At 46.4% G+C, this 22874-nt stretch overlaps 1 protein-coding gene across 1 annotated transcript; it reads right to left on the bottom strand.

Moving 5' to 3' along the window:
• Positions 1 to 1059: 1059 nt before the first annotated feature.
• Positions 1060 to 21953, bottom strand: LOC142836450 (acetyl-CoA acetyltransferase, cytosolic). The gene is made up of 9 exons (XM_075950723.1): positions 21803 to 21953; positions 21194 to 21328; positions 16557 to 16738; positions 12226 to 12343; positions 8147 to 8290; positions 6644 to 6766; positions 5182 to 5336; positions 2404 to 2514; positions 1060 to 2060 (listed from the first exon to the last, which is right to left on the bottom strand). The coding sequence occupies exons 1-9, from the start codon at positions 21855 to 21857 to the stop codon at positions 1890 to 1892; spliced, it is 1194 nt and encodes a 397-aa protein (XP_075806838.1). The 5' UTR covers positions 21858 to 21953; the 3' UTR covers positions 1060 to 1889.
• Between the last annotated feature and the right edge of the window lie 921 nt (positions 21954 to 22874).

Here is a 22874-nt window from a genome sequence, read left to right as displayed (position 1 = left end):
AAGCCAAGGGTACACAGAGAAACCCTGTCTCAAAAAACAAACCAGGAAAAAAAAAGAGAGAAACAAATAATAATAATTAGTCAAACCAGAAGTGATGTCCTAGCTTCAGGTGTCTAAAACAGGTGAATTATTTAAGCTTGGGAGTTGTGATCAGCATGGTCAGCATAGTGGCCTCATGTCACATATTAGAAAAATGATGTAAAATAAAAGTATAAATTAGGCTGGAGTAATGGCTCAGAGGTTAAGAGCACTGACTGCTCTTCCAGAGGTGCTGAGTTCAATTCCCAGTAACCACGTGGTAGCTCACAGCTGTAAGATTTGGTGTCCTCTTCTGCAGTAGGCATGCATGCAGGCAGAACACTGTATACACAAGAAAGTACAATAAGCACACAAAGTCCATTGTTTATTATCAAATGTCAGATACTGTAACTGCTACAGTTGTGGATTTTTGAGACAGGGTTTCTCTGTGTAGTTTTAGCCATCCTGGAATTTGATCTGTAGACTAGGCCTGCCTCTGCCACTCGAGTGCTGGGATTATAGTTTTGTGCCACCACCGCCTGGCTTGACACTTTCATCTAAGATGCTATGTTTATGCCACTGTGCAGGTTAGTGTGCAGTACGTTGGCTGTGGTCTGTCGTCAGTATGCTGTAGTCAGCACTGCACTGACTACAGCTGCGGTGACATCTCTCAGCGGTAGGCATTCTTCACTTCATTATACTCTTAGGGCACTGCTGCTGTGTATTTGGCCCATCACCGACCAATCGCAGGGGTGTGACACATTGCTCTATTACAGTCTGCTTATGACTGTCACAGTGCATGTGACTACCTCCTGGCAGGTTCATCTGAGGAACATAGAGGCTTGTTAGTAATATCCATAATAAATGAACGCTTTCTGCCCAACCTGCCCAAAACCTGTATTTTGCTTCAGATGTCTTTGGCTGTACCTCTCAGTTACACACTGTAAAGCATGGCTTTTCTGTTCAAGCTGACTGTCATTAATACATCCTTACGTTCTAGCTTTATTTCTGCTGTCATGACAAAACTGACAAAGAGCAACAGAAGGGAGGAAGGAGTTTATTTGGCTCACAATTCCAGGCTGCAGCCCATCAATCTGGAGAAGGCAAGACAGACATCTGAAGCAGATAACATCTTACCCAGTCGAAAGCAGAGAAGTAAAATACATCAAAACTGCCTGCTGCACACTTTTCTACTCCCAGAGATACACTTGTTTGAATCCCAGTCTCGTGGGCCAGAACAGCTGGAACACACCACTTCAGCTTGGAAGAGGTCACTGAATTTTCACCATTACAGGATTAGTCTTGATTTGATCAATGGGAAACCACAAGACAACAAGCAAGCAGGGTTCTTTTGAATCAACCACAGTTAAAGTGAAGAGCCTGAAGTCTGCAACAGAAGCCCCAATCACCATCCTTTGAATGGGTCATTTTGGGGTCCAGGCATGATGGCACACACCTTTTTAATTCCAGTACTCAGAAGGAGGAGGCAGGTAGCTCTCTGGGAGTTCAAAGTCAGCCTGGTCTACAAAACAATTTCAAGGCTACATGGTGAAGACCTGTCTCAAAAACAAAAACAAAAGAAAACAAACTAAAAAATCGATGATCTGATAGAATTATACCCAGAAAGCAAAGACGATAAACGTGGAAGTTATGAAAACGCCGTTCACTCTGGAGCCCTTGATGGCTGATTGATGGGATTTCCCTTTCATTTATAGCAGTGTCAGACGCAATGTCTTAGCCTTGGGTGTCTCATTAAAGTACAGAAGCTGACCACCTGGCTTCCTGTCCTCACTTTGGTCCTCTGATTTCACATACTATAGTGTTTCACTGATTGAGCAAGAAGTGTTCAGGGGTGGTGGCTGTCAGGCAGGTCATCCTCTCTGAACACACATTGCTATCCCCATCCCACCCCCAATGCACAGGGCTGCCACACCACGAGTCCCGCCCATTCTCTCAAGGCTGTGTAACAAGGTCACTAGAATCCTGCAGCCAGAGGCTCCCAGAGGATGGCCCAAGGCGATGGCTCCTCCATCGATGTTGACCTACAGGAGGGGAGGAGATCAAGTCAGTCTTCTGTGGACACAAGCTAGCACCCCCAGTTTATCTTTGTCCTCTCAGGGTTATGCTAGCAAACCACCCTTTCAACTCCCACTGTCAAGCTTAGGAGTAAATACTGCTGATGCCCTTGTTTCTAGACTGTCCTATTCATTGTGAACTCAGTTCTCCTCTGTGAAAAACAACTAAGTCAACTGAAACTTAACTAGTATTTGTTCATCTCTTGCCAAGATAACCAGGACTGGGAAATAACCTCATTTGTTGGTTTTTACAACCCTAAACTTGGATTGTGCGAGTCCACTGGCAAACTGCACAATTCATGTTGGTTACCTTCTCTGGGTTTAATCCAAGTTCCTTAGCTATTGCAACAGACACTGCTGCAAAGGCTTCATTGATTTCAAACAGGTCGACATCCTCCAGGGACCAGCCTGCTTTCATAACCTACAGGAAAGATGAACTGAAGTCGAATCATTCATTACTAACATTAACAGTATAAACTTGAGGTTCAGTGGTTAAGAATACTTGCTGCTCTATCATGAGGATGAGACTTCAGACCCAGAACTCATGTTGGGTAGCTGCTCACAAACCCCTGCAACTCCAACTCTATGGCATCACATGCCCTCTTGTGGCCTCCAGGGGCAACTGCATGCTTGCACACAATAATTAAAAAAGAAAAGATACAGTGATATACATAATATCCCCCTCAGTGATACCCCTTTTAGGAAACTGCCTATGAAAGTAGGTGTGCCATGGTGGTTTCTGTCTGTAAATACAGGGCTGAGGAGGCCACAGTCAGCCTGCATAATGACACCCCATCTGAAACCACTGGCAGTATGGATTGTTTCTATCTGAGCCTGTGACGTTTCCCTGCTCACCCCCCTACCCCAGTGAAGCTGATGCCATTCAAAAGGCAGATGATGTTCTCTAGGTAGATGTGGGGACACACACCTGTAATCTTAGCACCTCAGGAGCTCAGGCAAGACAGTATCTAAAATCATAGAGAGCAAGGCTCAGCCTCAAAACCAAAAGAATATACTCTAAATACCCCTTAACATAGGAAGTCTAGCCTGTGTTAAACACAAAACAAACATCTGTTATGCACAGGTAATACAGCACACTTGTATCTGACTTTTAAAAAACCGAGGGGCTGGAGAAAGACCAGATGCACTTCCAGATGACCCATGCACGGTTCCCAACACTACCATGGCGGCTCACCATACAGCCTGTAACTCCAGTCCCAGGGGATCTGGCACCTCCACTGGCAGACATATATACAAGCAAGACACTCATGCACATAAAACAAAACAAAATAAAATAAGATAAAATAAAAAATGACCCGGGGCTGGAGAAAATGGTTCAAGAGGCAAAGTGCAAATGTTCCAAGGTCAATCCCCAGAACCCACACTGGGAAAAAATGGTACGCGTGCCTTTAATCCCAACTCAGGAAACAAAGGCAGGTGGCCTACAAAGCGATTTCCACAGCTAGAGCTACACAGTGAAAGCCTATCTTGAAAAACCAAACCAACCAAACAAAGAACCAGGCACGGTGGTGCTCCTGGGATCACACTGCTGGGAAGGCAGAGATGGGCAGATCTCAGGGCTGGAAAGACACCTAGGCTATCTCAAAAATACAGGGGAAGGGTGCAGCTAGCTGGTTTCACTCTGGAGCTCCCCAGGTCTCACAAGTCTAAGGCAAGAACAATTCCTACAAGTTGTTGTCTGACTTCCACATATGTCCCAAGCCTACACACATACACAAACACACACCCTGGACAAGCAGGTCATTCTTCAGTGACAGGGTCCTAGATCAGACGACCAGGAGCAAGAAGAGAGGAAAGCCAAGGCAAGGATGTCTTGCACAAGCTATGTCTCATGCTAAACAAGCTTTTTAATAAGTACAGCACCTTATATGCAGCTTCTAGGGAAGAATGGGACAATGGACAAAGTCAGCAGGAAGCTAACCAAGCAGTGTTGCACAAGAGGAACACAGGGTATCTCAAGTGAGCCACACACCAAGCACACGGTGGCCTTGGGGCTGAGAATTCTGGTCTCTTCAGGGGGAAAAACACAAGCTTCCTTAACTCCTTCAAGGTCTTGACTCCAGCTCCAAACTAGATCTTGCCACACATGTCCCTGGGCAAGGTCACAAAACTAGGTTCCGTTTGTCCTATCAACTGGGCATCTGAGAAGCCTCATCGAGTGGCCTGGCTCTCTACACACACACACACACATTTTTAAAAAAATATACAATCTTTTATTTTGTATATGAGCATTTTGCCTGTGGGTGTGTAAGTTCACCACTTACATGCCTGGTGAGGGTTATGGATTTTAGGAGAAGAGGGCCTAGATCCCTAGGGACTGGAGTTACAGACAGTTGTGCGCTGCCATGTGGGTGCTAGGAATTGAACCCAGGTCCTCTGGAAGAGCAGTCAGTGCTCTTAACCACTGAGCCATCTCGCCAACCCTCATATATGTAGGCTGGTTTTTTTGTTTGTTTTGCTTTGTTTTTCAAGCAGGATTTCTTTGTGTATCCCTGGCTGTCCTAAAACTCACTATGTAGACCAGGCTGGCCTCAAACTCACAGATATCTGTATGCCTCAGCCTCCCAAGTGCTGGGATTAAAGGCATGGGCCACCACCACCTGGCTTTTTTTTTTATTGGAACAACAATGTGTCTCTACCTTCTCACAAACCCAAAGACACAGTTATATACACAAATATGTGACCCGAAAGTTAGGGAGAGAACTAAATTCACTTAAGGCCTGGGGAATACAATGTTTTCACAAAAGACAAACAGCAAATAAAGGCTGGTAGAAGTAACAAAATGACGCATGTTCTTACACTTCAGAATGGCAGTGAAAGGGGAGGGGCTTAAGAGGAGCTTGTACAGAACTGCAGTCAGCTGCCCTCAGAGCATCAACAAAGTCAGGGATGAGGTCCACAAAGATGAGGCAGATAGATATGCAGGTGCAGACAATGGTCTCAGGAGTTGGGGAAAGGAGGCTGAAGGCCCAGGAGTACAAGGCTGCTCAAGATCGTCCTGGGCTACACAGAACTTTGTTACACACATGGAAAACAAACAGCTGAAAGGCTACAGAGTAAGACTCACAGCTTGCTTTATGGCTGGAATTGGTCCTGCTCCCATAATGGAGGGCTCCACGCCAGCTTGTGACCAGGAAACTATTCTTGCTAAAGGTCTCAGCCTTCGACTCTCAGCTTCTGTCTTCTTCATAAGAACCACAGCCGCAGCACCGTCATTTATCCCTGTGAACAAGTGACTTGGTTTCTACAGTGCTCTTCATCAGGTATGTACCCAGGCCACCACCTTTTCCACCTGAAAGCATCAAGTTACTGACAGGTTGGCAAAGCCCTTGCCTGTGATTCATCAGACCGCACAGTGTACTTAGAAATGGTCAAGGTTGCTGGGTGGCCGCAGTAGCGGCCTTTAGAACCAGCCTTTGGGAGGCAAAGGCAGGCGGACCTCTGTGAGTTCAAGGCCAGCCTGGTCTACAGAACAAGTTCTAAGACAGGCACCTAGCCTATTACACAGAGAAACTCTGCCTCGGAATGGAGGGAGAGAAGGAGGGAGGGAGGGAAGGAGGGAGGGAGGGAGGGAGGGAGGGAGGGAGGGAGGGAGGGAGGGAGGGAGGAAGAAAGGGAGGGAGGGAGGGAGGCAGGGAGGAAGGGAGGGAAGGGAAGGAAACGGTAAAAGTCAAGTTTAGAATATGATATTGACCACACAACACTGCAAGACTCTTCCAAAAGCAATGAGGAAGGGAGATGGAAGGAAACTAAAGAAACAAACCTAGGCCTCACTCACAGATACTGGGAACTTTCTGGAACTAGAAAAATATGAAGGAGGGCTGGAGAGATGGCTCAGTGGTTAAGAGCATTGCCTACTCTTTCAAAGGTCCTGAGTTCAATTCCCGGAAACCACATGGTGGCTTACAACCATCTGTAATGAGGTCTAGTGCTCTCTTCTGGCCTGCAGTCATATACACAGACAGAATATTGTATACATAATAAATAAATAATTTTTTTTTTAAAAAAAGGATAACTCTGAAGTCTTTTTTTTTTTTTTTTTTTTTTTTTTGAGACAGGCTCTTTCTAGCCTTGGCTGGCTTGGAACTCCCTATGTGTACCAGGAATATTACGCTGGCTTCACCTCACAGAACTCTGGTGCAATGCTGAAATTAAATGAGTGCCTCTCCATGCCTGGCAACTTTAAATTCCCTCCACTTCGTTGAGACAGGGCTTCTCTGTGAAGCTCTAGCTGTCCTGGAACTCACTCTGTAGACCAGGCTGCCCTAGAACTCACGGCATACTAGGATTACAGGTGTGTACCACCACTGGCCAGACAACTTCATAGTTTTATTCTTTCACACATATGTTTAATCTAGGTGTCAAGAAAGGAAATCACTTCATTAAGTATAGATTAACTAGCCAAGCATATAGAAACGATAAGCTTCCCCCTTAAACCCAGATTTAGGAATCATGTTGTGTAGAAAGACATATTCACTTGGTAGACCTCACCAGTTGGTTCTTCCCTTAATGCCCTTCAGAAATCGAACCTGATGCATTAGCTGGGGTGACTGTTCCCGTCCCATCAGAAAGGAAGTAAGGTTTCAGCTTGCCCATGGCTTCCATGTTACTCCCATGGCGAGGAAACTCATCAATTTTCACTTCGGTAGAACCTGCAAAAAGTAAAACCAGTTACCTGGGATGAGTACAGAGAAGGCGGAGTGCTGGGAATTGCTAGAATTCCTGCATGCTCCCCCCATGAGAACTCTTCATGAGACAGTCTTGCTGTGTTCCAAATCCACAGCCCTTCCTAAGGACAGAGGTTATTAGTATTGTATGCACATGGGTTTGAATCACGGCATTCAGCTGGCTACAACTGAGTGGCTCAGGACTGGGACAATCCACCTTCTATGAGCTAAGCATGAATGTCAGTTATGGATAAGGGAACTGTCTGCAGATTCGGCGTCAGAGCATGGATAGAACCCTAACATGATGCATCTTTAAGGAACTAGAAAGATTGTTTAGTCTTTAAGGTTGCTTGCTATTCATCATGATGACCAGAATTTGCATCTACCTCCATCCAGCAGCTCATAAGAACCTGTAACTCCAGTTCCTAGGGATCCAAGATCTTCAAACAGTCCCAAGGGTATCCACAGACATGTGCATATACTCACAGATACAGATAGACAGACATATGCACACACATGAAAATAAGGTAAGATACATCTTTTGAGAATGTGCTCCCTTCAGAATGCGAGTGTGAGACACAAGATCAACTCTGCAGAGTAGATGCCATTCCGGAAAGGTTTGGAGAGCTATTGTCCCCTAACGACCACAGACCGATGCTCCACTTCTCATGGAGCCCACTGCATACACACTGCAGCCGTGGACAGTTTGAAGATGACAGTTTCCTGTGTGACCATATCCCGTGTAGACAGCACTTTCCAGCCAGGTGTGGTGGTGCACCTGTTATCCCAGCACTCAGCAGGCAGAAGCGGGGGAGGCCAGCCTGGTCCACAGAGTGAGCTCTAGGCCATCTACACAGCAAGACCATGTATCAAAACAACATGCTGGGCAGTAGTGGTCACACCTTTAATCCCAGGACTCAGGAGAGAGAATCAGGCAGATCTCTGTGATCTACAGAGTGAGTTTCAGGACAGCCAGGGCTACACAGAGAAACCCTGTCTTGAAAAACCAACCAAACAGGGGCTGGAGAGATGGCTCAGAGGTTAAGAGAACTGACTGCTGTTCCGGAGGTCCTGAGTTCAATTCCCAGCAACCACATGATGGCTCACACCCATCTATAATGAGATCTGGTGCCCAGAACCCTATATACATAATAAATGAACTTAAAAAAAAAAGAAAAACCAAGCAACAAGCAAACCTAACAACAACAACATCACATCACCATCAACTCTCTCACATGCCGATGTGTGAAGCCTACACCTCTACAACTTGTAAAGCCCAAAGTTCACAAACAGCCCTCCATACCACCCTTGGGTGTCAGTCACACCTATAAACAGGCTCATGTGTACTGTGGTCTCCACACTCACCTTTCCTGGAAGACACCAGCACTGGCACGATCTCCTTGTCAAAGTGGCCAGCTTTCTGTGCATGCTCCGCCCTGTTCTGGGACAGAACTGCAACCTTGTCCTGGGCTTCTCTGCTCACTTGCCATTTTTTGGCTACATTTTCAGCTAAGGAGAAAAAAAGAAAAAAAACAGCATTTTCAAGAGCTGGGTTTTTTGGGATTTTCTTTCTTTCTTTTTTTTCCCCCGAGACTGGGTTTCCTCTGTGTAGCTTTGGTGCCCGTCCTAGAACTCACTTTATAGACCAGGCTGGCCTGGAACTCATAGAGATCAGCCTAGAACTCACAGAGATCTGCCTGTCTCTGCCTCCCAAGTGCTGGGATTAAATGTGTGCTACCACTGCTTGGCTTCTCTCATTTTTTTTTTAATTTTAAATCAGGAAATTTAACATTGATACCATTTCTTGGCTTCTTCATCAAACCTCACCTTTTGATATAATATGACTTAAGAATAAGCCAGTTTAGTTGGTGGTGGCGCACGCCTTTAATCCCAGCACTCAGGAGGCAGAGGCAGGAAGATTTCTGAGTATCAGGCTACTGCATTAATTAGGATCTGGTGCTCTTCGCTGTAAATGTCTTTAGATCTTCAGACTACCTGTGCTCCTTAAGTTTGATATCCATTTTTCAATTTTAAGAAGATTTTTATTTATTTTACATGTGTGTTTGTGTCTGTGTGCACACGTGCAGTTGGTTGAGGAGGCTGGAACATGGCCTCAGATGTCTGGCACTGAGCCACCTGACATGGTTGCTGGGAACTGAATACTGGTCCCCTAAAGTACAGTAAGCACTTTAAACACTGAGTCATCTTTCTAACCATGGCTAGATAGCTCCTCTCTTCCATCACATTACCTTGTTTCCTCACTGAATAATGGCGTGTTGGCACAGGTGGTAACCAGTTTATCTTGCTCATGGATAGTCAGTGAGGCTTGGAGCCCTTGGAGATGAAGTTTCTGTGTTGTTTTCTTTGTTTGAGTGCTTGTTTTGGATGGAGCCCAGAACACCACATATGCTGAACAAGTGCTCTAACCTGAAACTAGCTTCAGGATCTAAATTTTTAATGACCATCTTGGTGATGTTCAGGCAGCTAGTGTTGAAGGAGCTGCGGGCCTCTTCCCACAGCCCGGCTCCTGGCCGCTTGGCTAGCTTACACCCCGAAATAACAACACACAAATTGTATTCATTTAAACACTGCTTGGCCCATTATATCTAGCCTCTTCTTGGCTAACTCTCGCACCTGGACTAGCCCATTTCTAATAATGTGTGTAGCACCCTAAGGTGTGCTTACTGGGAAGATTCTAGCTTACATCCATCCTGGGTCGGAGCGTCATCACATCTGCTCCAGAGAGCAGAGCTATAGAGTCTGAGCTCACTTCCTCTTCCTCCCAGCATTCTGTTCTGCGTACTCCACCCACCTAAGGGATGGCCTATCAAAATGGGCCAAGGCAGTTTGTTTATTACCAATGACCTTCCTCCATCAAGCTAGTATGAGTATCTATCTTGAGAAACTAGCTAGACACGAGGTGGCTAAGATCCAGGTAAGAATCAGGACACCTTCCATGGTCTGCTGGTGTTTTTTAGCTTTCTGGGCTGTTGAATCCCTGACTGACACATCCCCAAGACCTCCTTGCATTTGCACACGCTGTCTCTTGTGCCTACACTCTTGGCCTTTTCCTATCACCCTATTCCTATGACTGGTACTTCTCATGGAACCTCAGTCATTGCTGCCAGCTTTAGAACAAGTTGCTTCACTTCACAGGGTTTATTTAATTCACAGTCAAATGTTACTTCTGTTTAAGATTTTAGAAATATATAGATTTATTTATTATTGATGTTTTTAGAGACAGGGTTTCTGTGTAGCCTTGGAGCCTGTCTTGGTACTTGCTCTGTAGACAAGGCTGACCTTGAACTCACAGAGATTGGCCAGCCTCTGCCTATCAAGTGCTAGGATTAAAAGTGCTACCACTACCTGGCAAGTTATATTTATATATCGTAAAAATATTGATTTTTCAATTGCTTCATCTGTCAACACAGGATACAAGGACCAAGATCGGTGGTTCTCAACTTTCCTAATGCTGCAGCCCTTTCATACAGTTCCTCATGCTGTGGTGACTCCCAACCATAAAATTATTTTTGTTGTAACTTCATAACTGTAATTTTGCTACTATTACGAATCGTAATGTAAGTATCTGATATGCAGATGGTCTTAGGCTGCCCCCGTGAAAGCGTCTCTCAATCACCCAAAGGGGTAACAACTCTGCTTCCTTATTTAATGAAATGAGGGGGTTAATCCAGAAGATCATAGCATTCTTCCACGCCAAGGATTTATAAGTAGAGAGTATCGATGTACTCATTTCAGTTCTGCAGAGAAAATGTGTCTGTAAAGAGAGCACACTAAGGGGCTGGAGAGATGGCTCAGCGGTTAAGAGCACTGACTCTTCTTCCAGAGGTCCTGAGTTCAATTCCCAGCAACCACATGGTGGCTCACAACCATCTGTAATGAGATCTGGTGCCCTCTTCTGGGGTGCAGGTACACATGCAGGCAGAATACTGTATACATAAAAAACAAATAAATAAATCTTAAAAAAAAAAGAGAGAGCACATTAAGGAGAGCAGGCAGTTTAGAGCAGTCTGTATGCTGTCTCTCTGCTAGGCTTAGACCCTGTGGAACTTCATAAGAATGTGGTACCTTCTACTGTCAGCTTCCTGGGCAGGATGAACCTTCTGGAATACAGTTTTCTTTTAAATATTTTTTTAAAAAAATATTTAATTAATCCAGCCCTCTTTTAAACATATTTTTAAAAATATATTTAATTAATTTAATTTTATGCTTGACTGTTTTACTTGCATGTATGTATATGTACCATATGCATGCTTGCTGTCCTTGGAAATCAGAAAAGGGCATTGGATCCTGTGAAATCATTTTGTGGGAGGTAGGAATTGAACTTGGATCTTCTGCAAGAGCACTAAGTGCTTTTAGCTGCTGAACCATCTCTCCAGCCCCTAAACTATAGCTTTCATACCTACACATAACAGTTATGTTTTTAAGGATTTTTTTGTCTTTTGTTTTTGAGACAGGAACTAAATGTGGTGTATTTCTGGCTGGCCTAAAAGCCCACACAGTACTAAGAAAAATGGTCTAAAACTCACAGAGATCTGTCTGTCACTGCCTCTCAAGTGTTGAGGCTAAAGGTGTGTACCACTATGCCTGCCTAAGTTCTTTAAAAAAAAGTTTTTTAAATTTATTATTTTTATTTATGTGTATGTATGCTGGGCTGAATTAGCTTATGTACACCATGTATGTATAGTGCCTGTGGAGACCAGAAGGCATATGATCCCCTGAAACTGGAGTTACAGATGATTGTGAGCCACATGATGTGGGTGCTGGGAATCAAACTCAGGTCCTTTGCAACAAGGCCAGTACTCCTGACCACGGACCCATCTCTCCGATAATAGTCATCATTACACTGGTAGCTAAGCCATGGCATCATCAAAATGTGCCTTTCAGGACGTCACTTGCTGTCCATTCAGGTTCCTAACAATCTTCTATTACTGTCTCACTTTCTTGGTTCTATGACCTTAAAATCTGGTGAAACTCTTTGTCATCTTGTGGCTGCTTTGTATTGTCATCTACCCTCTGCCAGTGACAATGTGGACATACTGTCAGTAGGTGCTACAAGGAACATTAAAGACAGAATGAGTGAGTCACAGACATTTGGAAGGCATGACCTCTTTCTCCTTGCCTGTGTGCAGGGTCTAGCTACTAAAGTCCGATGCTGATCAATGACATCTACAGCTGTAACAAATTCTCTGGAATCAGGTCAAAAGCAGATCACAGGCCCTAGGGAAGCTCCTTGAGTATGCAACACTATACATATTCCAGGACTCCTTGGGAGCTACTATATGCCTTAGCTTCCTGACTAAAGCAGATGCTGGACAGGAGAGTAGCATGATGGTCACCAGACTCACAGCCTACACTACGAACCTCAAGTCACACGCTCTTGTAAACCTTTTCTAAGCCAATGTTTGCAGCCACATCAGCCTTACCTGTGATGCCCATGTGATAGTTGTGAAACGCATCTGTAAGGCCATCACAGAGGATGCTGTCAGCCAGCGGCATCTCACCCATCTTGACTCCTGCTCTCAGGTGAGCCAAGTGAGGGGCCTGGAAACGGACGTGAGAACAGGTTAGACTTGGTGGTCATTATCCTCTCCTTATGAATGGTCTGGACCTGACTTCCTCCCTCTTCATTTACCCATCAAGCCCTTCTCCCCACTACCTGCTTCCCCAGGTCAGGGCCTGAAACCTCTTGGCAAGAGCAGACCATCCCACCTGCCTCCTATTAGGAATCTCTTCCTCTATAACTTGCCCGTTTCCATTTCTCCCTCAAACCTGTCCATTCTGGGTTTTAAGTCCTAATGATTCCACTTTTTCCTTCTAGATAGACAAGTATTACATTAGGTGATGGCATAAAAACCCCAATCATGTACCTATTTTAAAAAATGTTGTGTGTGGGGGCTGGAGAGATGGCTCAGCGGTTAAGAGCATTGCCTGCTCTTCCAAAGGTCCTGAGTTCAATTCCCAGCAACCACATGGTGGCTCACAACCATCTGTAATAGGGTCTGGTGCTCTCTTCTGGCCTTCAGACATACACACAGAAAGAATATTGTATACATAATAAATAAATATTAAAAAAAAATGTTGTGTGTAAACTGGGTGGTGGTGGCACATGCCTTTAAACCCAGCACTCAGGAGGCAGAGGCAGGCAGATCTCTGTGAGTTCGAGGACAGCCTGGTCTACAGAGTGAGTTCCAGGATAGGCTCCAAAGCTATACAGAGAAACGCTGTCTCAGAAAACCAAAACGAGAAAGAAAGAAATGTTATGTGTGCCCGAAGAGACCAAAGGGAACTGGATGCCCTGGAGCTGGATTATAGGCAACTGCGAGGCCCCTGACTATGACGCTGGGAGCTGGGCTGGAGCACGTGTCACGACAGTACCAGCCCTCCACCACTCTCCAGTGCTCCAGCACATCTAATGTCCGTTTGGACAGGAGACAGAAGGCCCACAGGGAGAACAGTCAGGTTTCCAAATGAACTGAGAGGAGGTTTCTGAACAGAAGGTTTTTCTACCTTCCAGCATACAAAGGAAAGGGTAATAATGGACCAGGAGTCCACAGAGGTGAGTCAATCATACAATGATATCTAGGAAAGTACAATGATATCTAGGAATGAAAATGACATAATTAAACCCATAATATCATATGCATATTGTTTTTAAGAAGCAACAAAACAAAAGCCATGCATTTAAGTGGCAGCTCTGGACATCAGTGTTCCCACCTCTAAATTGGGAATAACAACACTAATTGTTGGGAATAACAACAATGGTTTGTTGACCACACACAACAGCCCTAGGTCCAGGTCTGCACTGTAACTGTTTCTGACCAGAAAAACTCCATCTATTGTGTGTGACCTTCGGCCTCCTCCTACTGGCTGAGCTCACTAGGACTCCGACCAGTGGCTTCCAAGGTCAGCCCTGGAGCTGCTTCAACAGGAAGAAGATACTGCTCCATCGCAGTGCCAGCTTCAAGGACAGCACTTGGCAAGACGGAGCAGGATGGCAAACCTCCTGGAGAGGGGCAGCTCTCCATGACCCTTGGCCACGATCTTTCTTTTGATTTTTGACACAAGGCCTTGCCGTGTGATCTAGGCTGGTCCTGAGCTTCTGGGCTCACGTGCTTCTCAGTCTCAGCCTCCTGAACAGCAGGGACTGGGCATGCTTCACCATGGGTGTCTTTTATGTGTTCTACCCTCTAGGAGATCAACAAAGTCTGGTCCCTGGGGTTCCTCCCGACCAAGGGCCATGGCAAGAAGGTTAAGTGGCCACCTGTCACTGGACACTTCCTCACAGTGGGAAAACATAAAGACAAGCTAGCCTGTCTCCTGTTCCCTCTGTCCTGCTCAGGTGCCATGTGCTGTGTGTGTGGATCATGGTCTCGAGTATTTGTGTGGACTGTTCTGAGCTCTGGCTCCCAGTCTAAAGTAGAACACTGTCTGGGGTTGTGCTGTAACCTGGACTGATGATCTGTGTCTAGGAACAGGCTGCTGGAGCTGCACAGAATCCTACCTGACCTGTTTGAGTTCAGTTGCCCTAGGACTTTCAGCTGTGGCGCATTGTCTCTAGAGTTCAATCCAATATGAACTAGGGATTTTAAACAGCAGAGTTTATGAGCTCCACTGACCACTCTGTTTAAAGAACATTTAGATCCATCTCTCCAAAAAAGGGTAGCGTCAGCCCTTGTGTGGGCAGTGATGGGTAAATTCTGTGAATTTGAGGCCAACCTGGAATACTTGGGAAGTCCCATGCCAGTCTAAGCTACATAGGACCCTCTGTAAACTCTGGGGGTGGGGAAAATAGCATGGTGGTACACACCTTTGATCCATGTACTCAGGAAGCAGAGATAGGCAGATCTCTGAGTTTAAGGTCAGCCTGGTCTACAAAACAAGTTTCAGGACAGCCAGGGCTACCCAGAAAAGTTGTTTTTAAAAACCAGAAATAAATGAATAAAAACAAAAGGGGGAAAAAAGAGAAGGGCGGTGGCGGCGCACACCTTTAATCCCAGCACTCGGGAGGCAGAGGCAGGTAGATCTCTGGGAGTTTGAAGCCAGCCTACTCTACAAGAGCTAGTTCCGGGACAGGCACCAAAAAGCTACAGAGAAACCCTGTCTCGAAAAAAAAAAAAAAGAGGGGGGGTGAGAAAAAGAAAGACATTTCAGTGATATGGCTCAGTGGTACAGGCAGTTGTACCAAGTCTGATGATCTGAGTTCAAGCCCCACAACCCACCTGGTGGAAGAGGAGACTCTGCTCCAGAAGCTGTCCTCTGACCTCCACCTGCCTAAGGGAAGGGGCATGTGCCCACTTTATTTTATTACCATTTCTTTTTTGATATTAAAGGTGTGTCCCACCACTTCCAGCCTCTATTATTGTTATTTTATAGAGGAGAATGATAGCAGTGCATGATGGGAAACAACCTACCACAGAAATGAAAAACTTGACAGCATCTCAGGTGGCAATCTGGGGCCTAACCACGATATCAGTCAGGAGCAATTATTCCTTTGTTGGACTATCTACTATTTATTCTTTGATAATAAGTAGAGGAGTTGAATTATAAATCTGGATGATTCAGGTGGCCTCAATAACCTTGTTGCCAACTTCTTAAGTATGAAGATAGTCTTTTATCTTTTTAATGTTCTCAAAACGTTATTTCCTGTAACAGACATGTTTACTACCTTTTTAAGCAGGGTAAAAAGGAGCTTTTAAACCTTTAAAGTTGGGCCGGGCGGTGGTGGCGCACGCCTTTAATCCCAGCACTCGGGAGGCAGAGGCAGGCGGATCTCTGTGAGTTCGAGACCAGCCTGGTCTACAAGAGCTAGTTCCAGGACAGGCTCCAAAACCACAGAGAAACCCTGTCTCGAAAAACCAAAAAAAAAAAAAAAAAAACCTTTAAAGTTGGGAAGTAGAAAAAGATAAGATATTCTGCGTAAATTGGGACATTGGGACCATGGGAGAGGGTTGGAGAGACGGGGAGAGGCAGGGAGGGGAGCAGAGAAAAATGTAGATCTCAGTAAAAATCAATAACACCCCCCCCCAAATGTTGTAAAGAAGACAACTCTTAAAGAAAAGTTTTGGGGCATGTGGACGTGGTGTACGCCTTTAATCCCAGTACAGAGACAGGCAGATCTCTGTGAGTTTCAGGACAGCCTTGTCTACTGAGTGAGTCTAGGTAAGCCAGGACTGCACAGAGAAACCCTACATCAAAAAAGCAAAAGAAAGAAAGAGAGAGAGAAATGATGAGAGAGAAAGGAGGGGGGAGAGGAAAAGGGAGAGAGGGAAAGAGGGAGGGAGGGGGAGAGAGAGAGAGAGAGAGAGAGAGAGAGAGAGAGAGAGAGAGAGAGAGAGAGAAATTAGCTTTGGATACTTGGATAATATTCCAATATTTAAAAAGGTTTCTGGGCACAGTAGCATATGCCTGTAAACTTAGCACTCAGGAAGCAGAGCTGGAGAGGCAAGAACTTAAGGTTAGACTAGGCTATGTAACAATTCCTGGGCTAGCCTTGGCTACATAGTAAGCAGGGATGAGACAGCAACCAGCTAATCTTGGGGGTTCATTTCAGAAAACACTGTATGCTTCTGGAAAAACAGCTTAGAAAAATCACACCCTGGCTCCACTGCCTGGCTGATGAGCTGTTGTTCATTTCCCATCCAAACTGGAGAACAATGGACATTCAGGCAGGGCTCCAGGCTGAGTCATTTTCTGTGTGTCCGTCAGCAGCACACGAACCCTAGGTGATGAGGATGGTGAGCCCCTCTGCACTTACCTTGCTCATGTTCTCCATGCCTCCTGCAACCACAATGCTGGAGTCACCTATGGCTATGGACTGGGCTGCAAGGCACACGGCTTTCAGGCCTGAGCCACAGATCATCTGGCAGCTCCATGCTGGAACCGAGTAGGGGATTCCTGCACCCACACTGGCTTGTCGAGTGGGATTCTGCCCACAACCTGGAACAAGGAACACGGAGGCCTCTAAGCCATCAGGAGAAAGTAAAAGATGGGGGGACAAGTGTGGGCTAAATGCCCTCAGGCAGCTAAGTTCTCACAGAGCACAGATGCCTGCTTCCCTCCCTCCCTGCCACTCCACCTGGGACAGATAACACCTTGTGCAACTCCTAGGTGTTTCAACGAGACGCTTCCTCCTCCACAAGCAAGTTCCCAAAGCCTTAACACAGAACCTCAAGACCTTTCCCTCTAGAGGCCAGACTTTTCCTCCTACTCGGCAAGAAATGTAACCAAGACCAAGGGTGACAGCCAGCCGGTCACATGACTGTAAACACAAGGCATAATTCAGACATGGAGAGCACTTGCTCCCAGAAGCCTGCCATATGACGACGACACTTAGGAAGAAAAGAAAATTAAAGAGGAGAACTATGCATAAAAGCAATGTTGAAAATCGTGCTGGTGTTTTGTCGTAGCTCACACCTGCAACCCCAGCATTCTCTTAAGTTGAAGCAGAAGGTTCACAGTAAGTTCGAGGCTAGTCTGGGCTACATATTCAATTGAGACTTGCATGAACCATGAGCAATTCAAGTCAGTCTGAACTACATAGTGAATTCCAGGCCAAACTGTACTACATAGTAAGGCCTTTTCTCAAAACATAAAAACTAAAGTTAAATATATATAATAGAATTAGAACCAACAGGGCTGGAGAGATGGCTCAGTGGTTAAGAGCATTGCCTGCTCTTCCAAAGGTCCTGAGTTCAATTCCCAGCAACTACATGGTGGCTCACAACCATCTGAAATGAGATCTGATGCCCTCTTCTGGGCTGCAGGCAGACACACAGACAGAATATTGTATACATAATAAACAAACAAACAAACAAATAAATAAATAGGGGGTGAGGAAAGATACTCCTTTAAAAAAATAATTAGAGCCAGCAAACGCCTTTCTGTTGGCATATCCGTGATATCCTTCAGCTGGCAAAATCAGAATAGTTCCTTAAAAGAAGCAGAGAAGTAGACTGTCTACTTCCTGTTGCCTGCATATCAACATGTTCCTTCTCCAGCACCATGTCAGTCTGTATACCGAGCTCTGCCATTCTGGTAATGGACTAAACCTCTGAAACTGTAAGCCACAACCTCAATTAAATGTTTTCCTTTACAAAAAAGGAAAAGAAGCAGCAGCAGGGAAGGGTTGGAGTCAAAACTGTGAAATGCTATCATATCTGTCCTTTGCAAGTTTCACATAGACCCACATCTATGACACTTCCTTGCTGTAACTACAGTTCAAGGGAATCCAATACCTTTTTCTGGCCTCCCTGGAAACCTGGCATGCATGCAATATACAGACACACATGTAGACAAGACACCCATACACAAATATAACACAAATATAAAAATATATAAAAATAAATAAACATGTATACACACACACACACTTTTTTTAAAAGAAAGAGCCAGGTAGTAGTGACACAAACCTTTAATCCCAGCACTTGGGAAGCAGAGGCAGGCAGATCTCTTAGTTCGAGGCCAGCCTGGTCTACAGAATGAGTTATAGGACAGCCAAGGCTACACAGAGAAACACTGACTAGAAAAGATAAAGAAATGAGGAGAACTACAAAACTAAACTTAGCAAATGCATGTCAAATATCTGTATTTTAAGAATCTCAAAAGCTCCAAAGTACTGAGCCTAGTATATATTCTTCTTTTTTTTGTGCAAGGTATTGAACCCAGTGGCGTGTGCATACCAGCCAAGTGGTCTACAACATTTCCAGCCTTTCCTGGCTTTCCTTCTTAGGAGGGATCATCTTGCTAAGGGCTCAGGCTGACTTCAATCCCATGACCCTCAATTCACAGGTCTCAGAGTGCTGAGGTTATACTCATGGATCAGCAAGCCAGGCAATATAAAACTTTTGTAAGCTGAAGGGACACTGTATGATCCCTTATATTCTAGTTAGAGCAAAGATGCAGTTTGACTTGTAGCAGGCTTTCTCACACCTCCAGCTCTCAAGTCATGACTCAGAGGCTTAATATTAGTTATGAATGCTTGGCCTTATGTATGTATGCATGTATGTTGGAGGGTGCCTGGTACTTGTGAAGCCCAGAAGAGGGTGCTCAGTTCCCTGGATCTGGAGTGAGGGAGGCTATAAACCTCCAAGAGAGTGCTAGGAACTGAGCCCAGGTCCTCTAGGAAAGCAGGAGCATTTCTTAACGGCTGAGCCATCTCTTCAGGCTCTAAGAGAGGAAGACATGTTTTAGAGACACTTGTATTCCTCAGTCTTTCAGACTACTGAAACAGTGACCCCCAAACTGGAAGTCCCCACAAATCCTGTGCAGGAGAAGGAAGAAGTTGAGGCCTGATAGCAGGCAGAGGTGGAAGCTACCTCTTAGAAAAAGATCTTGTGGGCTGGAGAGATAGCTCAGAGGTTAAGAGCATTGGCTATTCTTCCAGAGGTTATGAGTTCAATTTCCAGCAACCACATGGTGGCTGACAACCATCTCTGTAATGAGATCTGGTGCCCTCTTCTGGTATTCAGGCAAACACACAGACAGAACACTGTATACATAATAAATAAAATAAATCTTTAAAAAAAAAAGATGCCGGGCAGTGGTGGCGCATCTCTTTAATCCCCCACCACTTGGGAGGCAGAGGCAGGTGGACCTCTGTGAGTTTGAGGCCAGCCTGGTCTACAGAGAGAATTTCAGGACTGACCCCATAGCTACTGGGAAACAGTAAGTGCTTGAGCTGGACTTGGTAGTGCGCTCCTATAATCCCAGCACTCAGGCGGATCTCTGTGGGTTAGATGCCAGTCTGGTCTACGAAGCAAGTTCTAGGACAGCAAGGTCTGCCACTCAGAGAAACCCTGCTTTTACAAAAAAGATATCACACACTTTGACAACTTGTCAGACCACTTTGCTAAAGAGACCCAGGTGATGGGTCAATAGTGGGTGTGGCCATAACTTGACTATTTAAAGCAACACTCACTTCTGGACCATGAAGATGGACGTGAGGGCTCAATGGGTCTCTTTGCCTCTCTTCCCAGTTTAACCAAATTAAATAAATTCCCCGTGACTGCCCATTTTCTATCCATTTTGCTATTCCAGGCTTAATATTTGCTATTATGAAAGACAACTGGCTGAACCTGGCTTGAGATAATAATTGTGACATCAAGTTTGGTAACAATGATACTTCATCTTATATATATACACACACATACACGTGTGTGTTTATACATGTATATATATACATATATGTGTCATGGAATATTATTTTAAGGTGTGCTACTTTAGTTGATACTCTGGAACATTTGTTTAATGATGCGAAGATGTGTTTGATTAAATAAAATTCACCTGCAGTCAGGAGGCCAAGTCAGCAACTAGCTGACAGGAAGTGGTAGGAAAGAGCCAGGTGGAGAAGCTTTTTAAGGAGGGGAGAGGAGAGGCACTTTTGGAGAGACAGGAGAAAGAGGCAAGCTACTTGCTATTCAGCCTCAAACCTTGAATCTTGAGTTAACCTTTAGAGGGACAGAGATTTAGTTAAGTTCCTTTAGTAGCTTTGAAAGAGTGGGTGCCTGAGGGAACAGAATTCCCTCAGGCCCTTGTGGCCTGTTCTCTGCAGATCATGGCAGAGTTGCAATTGCTGATTAGGAAAGCTGTGGATTAAGAGATAGCAATAATTTAGAAAAAGGACAACATATACAGATGTTGCAAAATCCAGTGAGGGGATCTGAAATGAAAACAATCCCGGCTCCAAGTATTTCAAACATGGAATAATCAGCCTGCACACCTGCAGATGGGCGAGGTCCCAGGCAGAGTAAGAACAGAAGTCGGTTGTGAATACTAATAATCAAATCTCTACAATCAGTTCAGATGTATGCCGAGGGACATACGGGATGGCAAGACGGTGAACTCGTGATTTCACGCATGCTAACCACATACGTCACCACTGAGCTACACACCCAGACCCCATGTCTATTATCAACACGGAATGGTCGGGGTCACTGGTCTACAACCCAGCAGGAAGCAGAGCTAAAGTGAAGGCGTTCTCAGGCTCTCCTGTCTCCCTCCAGGGAGTGATTAAGCTCCCACGGGTGAGGAACAACCTATCTCGTGACAAGTGGACAGGCACATACCTGTTCTGCTACAGCCATCCTTCCTGCTGCTGGCACAGTGCCAGGCCCACACGCTTTGATCCAATGTGTGGCATTTTAGGGGTGCGGGGGAGGGTCATGCGTACTCTTCCTATGCACCAGGCTGGCCTTGCTTCTAACAATGCAAAGGCGGCACAGGTCGGTGGTCTGGGATCACTCAGGGAAGAAGCTTGTAAAGGAGGAGGGACAGAAGGACTCCTGGCACAGGGAACTCTAAGACAAGAACTGTCCGGTGGTGTGTGTGTTCATGTGCAAATAAATGGTGTGTTTCTAATGAGCCCGACCTGTCCTGGGGTTACTGAGGAGTTACCTGCAGCCAAAACGTGCCCAAATATGACCTCGGACACCTCTTCTGGAGCCACCTTGGCCCTCTGCAGGACTTCTTTGATGACAGCTGTCCCCAGGTCGTGGACAGGCACAGTAGACAGGGCACCATTGAAAGAGCCTATAACGGAATGGGGGAGAGAGAAGGCGTGTGAACCGAGGGAACACTGAGGATGGCAGAGGAGGAGGAAGGGGCCACATGCATTCCGTGCAAAGACGGCTAGCGCCGGGCGGGCACGGGAGACGGGGACCTCGGGGACAATGCCAAGGCCTGCCCGGAACCCCTGCTCAGACCCCTGGCTCCCGGCCCCCACCACCACGGCGTGACCGATGGTGCTTGGCAGAGCGGGCCAATCACGGATCAGGAGAGAGAGCGCGTCCCACAGGCAGCCAATAGGTGATCCCGGCAGAGCGGTGGCTCTACGGCAAGGAGCCAATCGCAGCGCGAGGGGCGGGGCCACGGGCGAGGCGCGAGGCACAGGTCCGCGGAGTCCGCGGCCGGCTGACCCGCCGCCCCCCTCCCCGTCACGCGAGCTCGGTTCTCGGCGCAGCTGCCCGGGCGAAGGGTCGGGGGCCGATGGGTCAGGACGCTCACCTATGGCGGTCCGCGCCGCAGAGACGATGACCACGGGGTCCGAGCCGGCACTCATCCTGTCGCTCCGCTCCCTGCCAGCTGTCAGCCGGGCGCAGTCTGCGACTGAGGTAAAACTTCCTCCAGTCGCGTAGGCCGGGCTGGGGGGCGGAGCTGGAGCCTCCCCGCCACGCCCCCACGCGCCTGCGCGACACGCTGGGCGGGCCCAAGAGCCGGAGTAGGGTGGGTAGAGGACCGGTTTTCTAGGATGGGGTGGGGTCAAGGCACCCGTGTGTGTCTGGTTAGCGTGGTCGTAGGCGATCCGGGGATGTTGGGTGGACCTGGAGAGTCTGGGGGTGTGGGAGACCGATATGCTGAGCCGACTGTCTAGGAGTCTGCGGTGGGGTCGGGGGTAAAGGGTCTTGGGGGTCTTCAGGGGACACACCCCAGGGAGCCGTCTAGCCTTTCCTGGGTAGGCACCTCCCGCCCCTTCTGGGGGTCCTCAGCGCTGACAGCTTCTCGGCGCGATGGGATCTTCTACTTAGCTGTCTTCCTTGTGTCATTCATGCCTTTTGGCGACTCCCTCTGGCCACCGCCCCCCCCCCCCCGGCTCTCACGCTTCATTTTTAATACATTTTTAAAAGATGTATTTATTTTTATTCTGTGCACATTGATGTTTGTCTGCTTTCTTTTTGTCTGTGTACTGCGTGTGCATGCAGTTCCCGAGGGGCCAGAAGTTGTTAGATCTCCTGGGGCTGGAGCTACTGACAGTTGTCAGCTGCCCTACTGTAGGTCCTAGGAACTGAACTCCGGTTCTCTGGAAGAGCAGTAAGTGCTCTTAACCCCTAAGCCATTTCTCCAAACCCCCAAAATAATAAATGATTTCTTCCTGGGAAAAAAAAGAAAAAGAAAAAAACCTGTCCTTCTTTTCTCCATTCATTACTTTTAGCTTGTATCTGGCCCATGTGTAGCTCTCAGTAGACAGCTGCAAGGCGCTGCTACAACAAGGGCTTCTCGGTGTTGCTGCTGGTCAGGCAACAGAAGCAGTTAGCTTCTTGAGATTTTCTCCTTTGCATACGTGCCTGTGCCTAGTGTC

The sequence above is a fragment of the Microtus pennsylvanicus genome, chromosome 1 (assembly GCF_037038515.1).
Source record: "Microtus pennsylvanicus isolate mMicPen1 chromosome 1, mMicPen1.hap1, whole genome shotgun sequence".
Taxonomy (NCBI): domain Eukaryota; kingdom Metazoa; phylum Chordata; class Mammalia; order Rodentia; family Cricetidae; genus Microtus; species Microtus pennsylvanicus.
The sequence above is the reverse complement of the archived record's forward strand: the minus strand, read 5'-3'. Positions and strand labels throughout refer to the sequence as shown.